Source organism: Triturus cristatus, chromosome 10, assembly GCF_964204655.1.
Source record: "Triturus cristatus chromosome 10, aTriCri1.1, whole genome shotgun sequence".
In the NCBI taxonomy this organism is placed as follows: Eukaryota; Metazoa; Chordata; class Amphibia; order Caudata; family Salamandridae; genus Triturus; species Triturus cristatus.
The window spans coordinates 1139111134-1139123414 of record NC_140593.1 but is presented as its reverse complement, the minus strand read 5'-3'; the positions used below and the strand labels follow the sequence as shown (position 1 = coordinate 1139123414).

Sequence of the window (12281 nt, the reverse complement as noted above, 5' to 3'; positions counted from 1 at the left end):
CCATACTTTTTATTAAAAAACAACCATTCCTGAACAATTGAGTTCCTGTGAGTTGAAAGGGGAGAAGCGTCTCATCTATGGTAAAGTGAGAGACGTGAATCAGCTAAAGATGAAAGAAGCCTTCCTTCTTTCTAGGGTCCCTGCTCCCTCACAACGAGCCCAAAACGAGCCGAGCTTTCATGTGGATTCTGCCTGTCACCCTCGCTCTAACCTTGTGCAAAAAGCTAAAAACAATGCATTAACATTTGAGGTAAAAAGGAAAGACAAATCAATACCCATCTAGTGGCTTATTTGTACAAAATTGTACAAAGTGAAAACAGAAAACCTGAGATTAATCCCAGATTCCCCACTTAACCAAGCTGTGTGATCTTAGGCAAACATTCTGTTTCACCAATCCACTTTTTCTTCATTACCTGGCAATGAACCTTTTATGTGACTTATTAATGTCAAAGCTGCAGCATGTTAATGAAATGTGCTTTATTTTTTATTTTTGAAGAGACTATCATATTCTTTTTTTGCGTGAATTTGTTGCATGATTTGCACGGCAAACATTTCCAGGGCTCGGCTCTGTCAGTTTCAAAGAGTACAGGAATCGAGCAATGTTGGCTAAGCCTGCAGTATGCAGCTAATTTACTTGGATTGCTCTGGACGCACCTGTCAATAGGTGCGCCCAGAGCCTTTTAGGTGGTGCACTTTCAGAGTGCCTCCAGACAGTTTCTTCATCTTTGCTCCTGAGACTATAATACAGCATGGGTGCATAGGCGAAGAGATTCCCTCATGCGGGGAATCTCTTTGCCTCTGCGCCCACGCCGTATTATTGCCACACCCCCATGCACAAGAGGAAACGTCCTCTGATGATGGTGCTGGTGCTATACGTGTGCCAGCGGTATCTTTATTAGAGAAGGGGCCGTACAAGCATCTGCTGCCCCTTCTGTAATACCAAAGTGCCCCGGGGTGTGCCAAGTAGGCGCAAACGCACCTTGCACCGCCATGGCACCTTGTGTAATACGGCTCCAGGAAGAGGCACAACTGTAGCGGACAAAATAAACACAACAGAAGACTAAAAGAACAAGCATTTGCAATGCAATGGGTCTCGCATTTACGCGAGCTTAAGCTATTGGCATTGTAAATGATAATGAGTTTTATTTACATTTTAAAAACCAAAACATAAATAAAGTCATTGTCATTTACAATGCCAATAGCCAAAACTCACGTAAATGCAAGACCTATTGCATTGCAAATGCTTGTTTGTATTCTCTCTGGTGACAAAGAGGGTCTCCTTTCCGCCCTGTGAGATGGCCAGAAAGGCCGCAATGATTTCATTTGGGGGTGTATTTTCGTTAAAACATGTTTAAAAAGATCTTTCGGGTTAATGTGTGTCCAACGCAGAGTGTATCCATTGCTAAATCGATCCCCTCTGCCTGTGAAATAACTTTATCGTGCCCTGTTTCAAAAAGGTACAAGTCGATAATTGCAGGCTCAGTGGGAAGTGATCGCTTAATAAAATCGAGGGTGTACAGAAGTTGAAAATAAAACCGGCTCAGTTATTTGACAGTAAAACATGGTCAATAATGCAGTTATTGGTTGTCCCATTTCAAGTTTTCTTACGATACGCATAGGGTAAAGAGATTTCATTTGCAAATGACAAATCAAATTTAAGTAGCAATTTGTTTATCTTATCGTCGCATATACTTTGTATAAAATGGGGCTGCTCTGCGTCCTCTGTGTATGTCGTTTCACACATTTTACCTGACTAGGGTTTACACTGAGGTTTATTAAAGTCACCCCAACCACATACAATTGTCATATGTTTTTTATTAATGGCGGCAATGCGCTCTAAGTCATTATTTATTTCCTGTACGACTTCGGTTATTACTCTTATATTGGCGTTGCACTCCCATGCACTCTCAAACAAAAAGATGTGACGCCGCACATATTCTGCCAAATTAGAAGGCAGCAAAGAAGAGTGATATGTTTGCCACTGAATAATGGTCTAAAAGCACCTTTTTAGAGTTTGTTGCCATAACGACAGCGTATATAAACGTTGCCTGTAGGCAAGGCCTAACAAGCTGTTTACTGCTCGCGGGCGAATATGGTTAACAGGCTATGCAAGCATAATGGAAGGGGATGAGATGTTCTGTGCGGCCGCGACCGGGAGTTGTGTGTGCGCGCAAAGATAAAATAAACAAGCATTGGCTGCAGTAATGTTAAAACAAGCGTTGGCCGCGCGCTAGCGGCTGGAGACGCAATATGTGGTGGGGGAGGGGGAGAAGCGGGAGTTGTGTGTGCTAATAATTCTTTAAAACTATGACATTTAAAAAGTTATAGTGGTGGTGTATTTCAATTGTCTTTATTTTGTTAGATTGGAGTCCATATTTATTTCGATTTCAATCTGTAGTTTTGAATAAAATAACATAATAAAATAAGGTTGACTTCATCAATACCATTTTTTGTATTTACTACATTAGATTTGATCAGTGGGTGACATTTACTGATAGCAAAGGATTCTAAACATAACCGTAAAAATGGGTACCCGACCTCTGGGTGGGTAGAGGTCTTAACTATGATGCAGTGGGCCCCGGTGCCACTGCACCTGCTGGATTATTGCTAGCTCCGCCCCAAAGAATACCTCTGTGCCCTCACAACACAGCCAACAAACCTATCAATTTCTTATGTACTCTGTACAGAGGGCACTGTTGTTTCAGGGGACCTCACGCTATTGTGCCCACACTGCTCCCATTGGCACATTTAGCCAGGGGTGTAGCTTCAGGGAGGTGTTTGGGGTGTTACAACCACCCCCCCTCCCCCCCCAATAAATGTCTTTGTAGTAATTAGTTGGATACCGGTGCTTTAAGTTAGGTATGGCAAAGTGTGTGTCGGATTTTATTTGGGATTTTTAAATACACATGCAGACAAAAACACATAACTCTCGGTTATTTCACAAAATAATGAGTTCTAGGAACCCCTCATGAATACTAATAACAAATTAAGGCAATAATAACCTAATGTGGTTAAAACACCAAATTCAGATCCAGTGCGGATTGAACGTTTTATACAGTTCGTCAGTTTTCTTTCTTTGACAGTAAAATCAGTCTCCACGGAGACTGTCAAAAATTGCAATGTCAACTATATTTCAAGTCGCCATAACGGGGTATTGGGTAAAGTTTTCAATAAACAATAATCGCGCCTCGGTTAGACCTCATTGGCTACGCTACTGCCACTGCGCAAAACTAAAGACAGGTAAGTCATTCGAGGTACGCACCGGAGATGGTACTTAAGACACCTACAGCGAGCAAAAGTCGCATTCATCCAACAGTCAGAGACAGATAACAATAACTTACCAGGTGCAATACTGTGAACTGTACTCTGTTACTTGTCAGCCTCATAAACACGATGTATGGTGCGCAAAGGACTCTGGGGGTACTTTATGCTAATTAGCATTTCCATTCAAAGGGCCCGGTCACCGCTGGAGCAAAAATTCCTCGCAGCAATAGAAGGACTCAGAGAGAGAGAGAGAGAGAGAGAGAGATGAGAGATGAGAGATGAGAGATGAGAGAGAAAGAGAGAGAGAGAGAGAGAGGAAGAGAGAGAGATGAGAGAGAGAGAGAGAGAGAGAGAGAGAGAGAGAGGAAGAGAGAGAGTCTCAGAGAGATAGAGAGAGTCAGAGTGAGAGAGTGAAAGAATCTCAGAGAGAGAGAGAGAGAGAGTCAGAGTGAGAGAGTGAAAGAGTCTCTGAGAGAGAGAGAGAAAGAGAGAAAGAGAGAAAGTCTCTGAGAGAGAGAAAGCGAGTCTCTTCAAGAGAGAGAGAGACAGTGAGAGAATGAAAGAGTCTCTGAGAGAGAGAGTGAAACAGTCTGAGAGAGAGAGAGAGAGAGCGAGAGAGAGAGAGAGAGAGAGAGAGAGAGAGAGAGAGAGAGATGGTATTGCTCCCTCAGGGCAGGAGAGGTTTTTGTCTACACGGAGAAGGCTCGCTCCGGCCAACGAAGTCAGGGCAGAGGGAGGCGTGAATACCCATGTATTATGCGTGCAGTAAAAAGTACCACATTTTGCCCACATGTAGGTGGCCATTCACTGTTTGCAAGCATTCACAACTTTGTCAGCATTGAAGTGCTACACAGTTTCTCTGACTGTCACATAAACGCTAGGCATGAAAAGTGTCCATCATCATGTCTACAATGTATGAGTTGAGGTCGGTGTTCTTGCTGATAAATGTTATACTTAAAAAGATGCAATTTTTCATCCCCTCCCAGAATCGCTGTTACAATCAAAGATGCATGGGGGTGGGTAGGTACACGCCAAGGGAGGCAGGCATGATCGTATGTTGCAATTTGTATGACCAGGCAGAAATGTCTGAAATTACGAAGTAAGATGTGCGAGTCAGTGCCGGGAGTTCGATGTTATCAGTCTGTCCCTGGTCTGAGTGGAATCACAGAATCCCAAGGAAACTCATGACATGGGGCCACGACAGGGCCTGGCATCAGCACAAGGAAGGAACCACATGACAGACTCAAGATTCACCCTCACCCCTAAGACCACTGTAATGACAGCCAATCAAAACAAGCTGTTTACTGCTCGCGGGCGAATATGGTTAACAGGCTAGGCAAGCATAATGGAAGGGGATGAGATGTTCTGTGCGGCCGCGACCGGGAGTTGTGTGCACGCGCAAAGATAAAATAAACAAGCCTTGGCCGCAGTAATGTTAAAACAAGCGTTGGCCGCGCGCGAGCGGCTGGAGACGCAATATGTGGTGGGGGAGGGGGAGAAGTGGGAGTTGTGTGTGCGCGTGCGTCATCGTGATCGCGAGCGCTCTGAAAGCGAAAGTGATCACAATCGCGATGACGCACGAGTTTTCAAAGTGCTGCTGGCAGCCGGCTGCGCGCGTGCACGATTGCGTGAACGCAAGCGTTAGGCCAGCCAGCAGCACTTTGAAATTCCCACATACAAAATGTCTCTTCGAGCCTTTGGCTCAGCGAGACCTAAAAATGTGATAGCAGTTTAAAAAGAAATGCGGAGAAAAGAACTGAAGGAGGAATGACAGAAAAGATCAACAGGTGAAAGAAAGAGAAAGAAATAAAAAAAAGATGGAAAGGGAAATTAATATATGAATAACTGGAAAGAGGGTATATTTTATATCTATATACACTTTATGACTTACTTTGTTGATACCGATCAGTTTCATCCTGCAGGCTGACATTTTGTATGGGCACTCCTGTATTTCCGTGTGTCACTGTGGGCAGGCGCTGTCTGCATAGCTGCATCACTGGCCTTTATTTCCAAGTATAGTGCTGTTTGCACCACTTAAAGTGGCACGCTCATGCTTGTCCTCGGTATGCTGCTGTTTGTCTTAGCACCACGTTCTAAATTACCACCAAAGTATAAATTGTGTGTCTCATTCATGTTGTAAAACACACTTGGCAGTTCGGGCTGGACTGTTCCCATGAGGCACAGGGTCAAGACTGATTTGCATATGGCTGGGTTCAAACTGGAATGGCATGGTGAGCAAAAAGACCATGGATTTAGGCCCAGATCTCTATACTAGGGTGAATGTATGACATTGTTCTGCATTCTGTCCATCAACTGTTGTTTAGGTCTCGCCTGACCCAGCGCATGCGCCGGTCTGGCGAGACTTATTGAGAGGGCTCCAAAAAGTGCTATCAGGCCAGCCTAGAGCTACAGTGCATGTGCGCGGACGCGCGCGCTTTACCGCAATTACTTTCACTTTCGCTTTGATGCTTGATCATGATCACTTTCGCGGCCGCTTGGCATAGCCAATAGGTCTCGCTTTTGGGACCTTATAAGTATTTAGTTATGCAACTGTTGCATGGTTAAACACTTATAAGGTCCCAAAGGCGAGACCTATTGGCTATGCCACTGCTTGTTTTGCATTTGTCACCCCGAGTGGGACGGGTACGCCTAGACGTAGGTCCCGTGCTCTCCATGCCACTGGAATCATGCTATCCTGGCTGAAGAGGGGTGAAACCCTGAAACCGGTCCTAGGATGTTTGTTTCCAGTCCAGGGAGGACCTGGCTTGGCAGTTTGGGCTTGACTGTTCCAATGAGGCACAGGGTCAAGACTGATTTGCATATATGGCTGGGTTCAAACTGGAATGGCATGGTGAGCAAAAAAACGATGGATTTATGCCCAGATCTCTGTACTGGGGTGAATGTATGACATTGTTCTGCATTCTGTCCATCAATTGTTGTTTTTTCATTCATGTTGTGGCAGACAGGCAGGGTAGCATATTAGACGAGCTGGGCACCGCCACAGGCTGCCACTATCTGATGATAGGTCCTATTCAGACAGGACAGGCTTCTGTTCTCTGCATGAGGGATGGCGACGACCCATTGGTGAAAAAAAACCCAGAAAAACCTGAACATAAACAAATGGACCACGACAAGCCTCTGACTCCCATGACGGCATAGTACAGAAACACGATCAATTCATGAAAAGCAACTACTGACAAACATTGCGATTCTTGCACGCCTGTGGCGCGTGAACACATAAGTGGAACATCCCTGTGCACACTCACATAGATTACACAGAAGCAGAGCAACGTAACTACAGGGTGAAATCACCCCAAAAATAACACTCCTAGACACTCAAGCACACACATCAACAGAACTACAGGCATCTCTACAGAGACAGATGGCCACAGAACGACAGACATACAGGCACCCATGCACACAGACCAACAGGCCCGACGCACACAGACCAACAGAGACCCATGCACACAAACAGGCACACAGCCACAACTGTATACAGACAACACACAAGTACACAGGCAAAACCCATTCAGACTCACATGAATGTACAAACAGTGGAGGGTGGATGGGCTGACTTGCAAGGGTGGACAGGCTGATAACACACCGGCTGGCATCTATTCACACAGACCAACACACCATTGTGGCACCCACATGGTAGTGAGCGGCACACTGTGGCAAGACTGGCTACGCTGGAGTAGGCATGCATCCATTGTGCCTGCTTTTTCTACAAAACAGCATAGATTTGCTTATAAGGTTTTTCCTTTGTCTATATTACTTCTCAATGCTTCATGTTATGTTATGTTTCTGTCTATGTTTAGGTCTTTAGCCTGGCTAACACCCCCGTTCTGTATGTTTATGTCGGAATATCGTCTGAGTCCTCTGTATGCCTTTCACAATAGCACAGATGAAAAGGTCACTCCCTACTGTACTAATCCTTTTACTCACCTTTCCTCTCACTTTCATTAGAATGTGTTTACATTTCCCTGGAAAAATGAATGTGTCACACACAATAACATTATATGGGGCATGGTGACGTACAGGCTGCTGACGACGCAGTAACTTGTTTCACTGAGGCTATGCAGTGATATGGATACAAACAATTATTGCACATGGCTGTCCTCAAGATGGACTCTTTGAGGGTGGGACTTCTCCTCTACCCGCGTCACCAATGAAAATCCCAGCGGAGACATTAAAACGATGACCAAGGTAAACTATATTTTTCATACAAGACGCTTGTATGGCTCAAATGCAAAACACATCCTGAGGGCCTACAGTTCCACAAACTACACCACGTCTCTTCTTGTTGCACATTTAGAATGAAGCTCAAAACTGTATTAGGTCAAAACTAAAAATGTAAGCTTATTTGCACTCAAATCCTCAGGTTCTAGGAAGTGGAGGCTTCCGGCCCCCTATAAACACAGTTAATGCAAAACCCGTGGAAGGGCAAAACCCAATACTAAAAATGTCATTTTCCAATAGATGAGAAAAAGAATATTGTTGACTCTGAAAGGGGATTTGCATTTATTTAGAGAACCCCTTACTGAACTTAAATTGCTTTTATTATACCTCTGGCTTCTATTGAGGAGATAAGGATTTGGCATTTTAATAAATTGATGACATGGCACAGAAATGTCTGCTGACTGCCTTCCCTCCGGCCAGACCTAAGAAAGAGTAGTGCTGAGCAGCAGTAGTGGGGGGGTCCCTTAGTCAACAGATTAGGGGGTGGCGCGGGCTGGAAGAATCTTGCTGGTGAAATAAAAGGTTATGTGTAGCCCTTTGCGGCAGGGCAACACCGGGCGGGTGGCAAGCTCACCTCTGGCGCGATGTAGTCTGGCGTACCGCAGAAAGTCTTGGTGGTCACACCATCCCAGATGTTTTCTTTGCACATCCCAAAGTCTGCAATTTTAATGTGTCCTTCGGAGTCCAGCATCACATTGTCGAGCTTCAGGTCCCTGCAGGAGAAGAAGCCGACCTTGGTGAGCACTCGGAGGACTGGCATCTCGAACACGATGCGACAGACGGTTATACCTTATGTTCCTTACTATGAGAAACAGTTCTGCCCCCCCCCCCCCCACCTCTTTTAAGGAGCACTCCTGACCCCCATCAGGAAGGACAACCCTTTGTTTCAGAACTCTCCCCCAACCCCATGCTAGGAAACAAATCATATCAAAAGGAGATTTTTGCTCTTCCCTATGCAGAGCAGAGCAGGGTTTTCCTTCTTTCTAGAATCGTCTCCCTCAGCAATGTCCTCAGTGGGGCTTCCTCCTTTCAAGTGGTATCACTCTTACCTGTACCCAAAGGGATAGCACCTTCTCAAAGGATCTTTCACTCCCACCCATGCCAAGTGTAAAATGCTTCATTGCGAAGGCATCTCTCGCCCTCAGTCCCAGTCGAGGGCTTTTCAAGGAGGTTTCTCACAAACACAAACCTAGCGTGAGGTGTCCTTGTTTGAAGAGGGCTCCTCCTTAATCATATCTAGAATGCTGCGGCTTTCATCGAGGACGCTTCTCCATTATCCACATCCTGAGGGGATCACCTTTATTTGCAATGCATCTCTTTTGTCCAAATCTAGAGTCTACACCTTCCTTTACCAAGGCTTTGTTCCTACCTATATCTTTAGTACTGTCCCTTTCTTTAAGGAGGCTTTACTCTTATCTATTTCTAGAGTGGATCACCCTTCGTTAAGAGACTTCTCGCAAACCCATATCTAGACTCTACACCTTCCTTTAACAAGGCTGTGTTCCACCCCATATCTTTAGTAGTGTCCTTTGTTTAAGGAGAATTTACTCTGATATATTTCTAGAGTGGATCACGCTTCGTTAAGAGACTTCTCGCTAACCCACATCTAGACTCTACACCTTCCTTTAACAAGGCTTTGTTCCTACCTATATCTTGAGTAGTGCCCCTTTGTTTAACAACGCTTTACTCTTACTTATTTCTAGAGTGGATCACCCTTCAGTAAGAAGACTTCTCGCTTACCCTTATCTAGAGTGGACACCTTTCTTTAAGGAGGGTTCTCTGCTAACCATTTCTAGGGAGGGCTTCCTTTTTAAGAAGTTATTGACTTTACCAATATTTACGGCATAAGACCCTTCTTTTAGGAGACTTTTCCCTTTGCCGTATCGAGATTGAGGCATCCTTTTCAAGGAGGCTTCGTTTTTACTCATTTCTAGAGAAGAGCTGCTTTCACTAAGAAGGCGTCTCCCTCATCCAGATTTAGAGGGGCGTCCCCTTCTTGAAGCAGACTTGGCCTTTACCATATCTAGAATAGAAAAGAATCCTTTAAAGATATACCTTTAAATGCCTCTTCTCCATGTGCAGGGAGGACCACAAAAAAGACTCTAATTTACTCATCTTTAGAGTGGAGTATCCTTTTATACGCAGGCGTCACTCTCTAGAATGGACACATCTTTTTTACGGAGGATTCTCTCTGACCCATATCTACAATTAAACGTCTTCATTAAGAAGGTGATTGGTTTTGTTAAGGAGGCGTCTTCCTTGCATATATCTAGAAAGGAGCCCCTGCAGTAAGGAATCCATATTCTTTGCCCGTATCTCGAATGAAGCATCCTTCTTTGGGTCAAGAGCGGAAAGGCAAGGAAGGCAGAGTAGCGAAAAGGCACGGGTGCAGACGAGGAAGAGAAAGAATCACAGGGAGGGGAAAACAAGAAGACAGAAGAGAGAGCAGGGTGGGCTCAACGGGAACATCAAGAAAGCACAAAGAAGAAGGTGTAAAAGAATGGGGAGGGGAAAAGTTTGGAAGGGAATGCAGGCAAGAGGAAACAAAATGAGGCAGCACCCAGGAGGTACATGGAGGATATGAAGTGGGAGAGCAAACACAGGGATTTCTTTACTAATTGCTTCTAGGCGCACACTTTTGGCCCTGGTGGATCCACATATAATTAGCAATGGTCAAGAGAGTGAGTTCACGTGTGTGCATTAACATATCTAGTAAAATATGAATTCATAAAGTCATTATTTTACAATTTGAATGTTTCTTTGGGTAATATAAAGAAAAACTAGCATTTTAAGAGAATGGATCACTTTCTCCACCTGTTGTAAATGTGTAATTTTTTCCCCTCAAGACAGAACACAAACTCCTTCCCCATCACATTAACACAAAAAAACAACTAGCAGGCAACAGTCTCAATTCACTAATATTCGTGGTTGGAGATAGATCTCACCTGGTTAAGTGCAGAAGAGAGAACAGGAAGATAGGAAGGAAGATAGGAAGAGAAGCACAAAGAGGTGAAGAACACAAACACAGGAGAGCAAAGAAGACGGGGGTGGGGGGGTACCGTAATACCAGCAAAGGGAGTGACTTGGGACAGAGAGAGGAGAAGAGAGAGAGGACAATTGCAAGAAGGGCAAATAGGGGTGAGTGAAAGAAGAAGATTGCAGATAAGGTAAAGGGGGGATGGGCGAGGACCCAAGATGGAGGTGCCGACTCACCGATAGACTATCCCTTTGCAGTGCAGGAAGAAGAGGCCAATGGCAATCTCTGCTGCATAGAACCTGCAAGAGAGATTAGACAACATGAAGGGAAAGAAAGAAATAAAATGGACAAAAAGTAAGACAGTCGTCTGATGTTCAGAGAAGTGTAGTGCTGGAAATCACCGCCTTGACTGCAGCGCTAGGGTTCGACAATACCTGAGATTCAATGAAAGTAGCAACTGGTATTCATAGGGAAAGCTCTTCCTAGGGGACAATGAAAAAAAAGCAAAGACAAATGAATGTCTCTGGCCATGGTCTGGGATTTCTGTAGTGTAACCCCTACTGCATGAAAAGGGGTGCAGCACACCTTATATGAAGCAAGAAAGTAAGACTTGTGCACATGGTTAGGGCCGGGACGGGGTGCACTCCTCAGAGTAACAGACACAAGGTGCTGGGAGGTTTCTTATCAACGTTCCTTTAAAATATGAATTTTCAGCTTCTTCCTGAGGTGGGGGAACGGTAAGAATGGCTGGATATTACTTCATAATCTGGGTGCATAATGAATGAATTAATGAAATACCATTTCTAAAGTGTGATCAGCTGCTTCAGAGAAGCGTCCCGGTGCTGAAAAGTAGGATTGTTATTCACCAACAATTAGTCGTGCTTGGAAAAGACAAGTCTTCATGTCATAGGCTGAGGAGGCCTTCCATTCTGCCTTTTCTTATTGCACCTCTTGGGTTTTACCCTGCCAGTTTCACTGCTTCATGAGCTGCACTTGCAATGGTTTCCATTGACTCTAGCCAGGAAGCCTGGACTATGAGTTGTTTCTGCCTTTGAGATTGTATAACAGGTCCAGAAAATTATGCATCTGAAGCTAGTGCAGTTCTAATTTAGGAGCACGTGTGACTAACTATCAAACTCTGGGTGCCAAGGGTACATTAGCGTCCTGTAGGCCCTAAAAAAAGGGAAGAAGAGATAGTAGCTTCCTTTCATAATAAACTTTAAAATGAGTCTAGAAATGACATGTCAAAAATACTTTACTATATGCCCAGGCTCACGATTAAAAACATTATAACAAGTTTAGACCAATTTGTTGCAAATGGTTGACATGTTTCGGCTCAAAAAACTTACAGACATATTCATCTGGGCATGGGGACCCAAATGTCACCCAACTGTGCACCGTACCATATGACCACCAGGTGAAAGTCTACCAGTGGGCCATAGGAGAAGTGTCTGGGACGATACCAATAGGTCACTTACGGTGCCGGCGGACCGTGAAGACAGCCACACTGTCTGGCTGTCTTCACGATCCACTGGCTCCGTAGGCAACCTATTGCTTTCGTCTTCCTTTTTTGAGGACCTCCAGGAGGGTGACGTACCCTTGAGACGCTGAGCAAGAGTTATACATGCTGATCACCAATAGTGACATTCATTGTACCTGCTCCTCCTGCCACTATAGGAAAGTGCCGATGATGATACAGAGAGCCCGTTGGTGCGTATCAGCCAACAGGCCATGGTGGTCGTGTATGTGAGGCACTTCCTATAATTTTCTGTATCTTTTTTCTATACACATAAGGTCCCTA

The 12281-nt window shown here is 44.6% G+C and overlaps 1 protein-coding gene and 1 non-coding gene across 3 annotated transcripts in view; both read right to left on the bottom strand.

The window, feature by feature from the left end:
* PRKCB (protein kinase C beta) overlaps positions 1-12281 on the bottom strand; it is a 1047370-nt gene that overhangs the window by 324769 nt on the left and 710320 nt on the right. For both annotated transcript variants that reach the window (XM_085629465.1, XM_085629464.1), the window contains exons 12-13: positions 10717-10779; positions 8078-8216 (exon numbers count right to left, since the gene is read on the bottom strand). In XM_085629465.1, coding sequence (XP_085485591.1) covers positions 8078-8216; positions 10717-10779 — 202 coding nt within the window. The remainder of the gene's footprint in view (positions 1-8077; positions 8217-10716; positions 10780-12281) is intronic.
* Positions 3093-3232, bottom strand: LOC146796759 (U4 spliceosomal RNA). Its single transcript, XR_014970202.1, has one exon. It is a non-coding gene; the product is annotated as a U4 spliceosomal RNA (small nuclear RNA).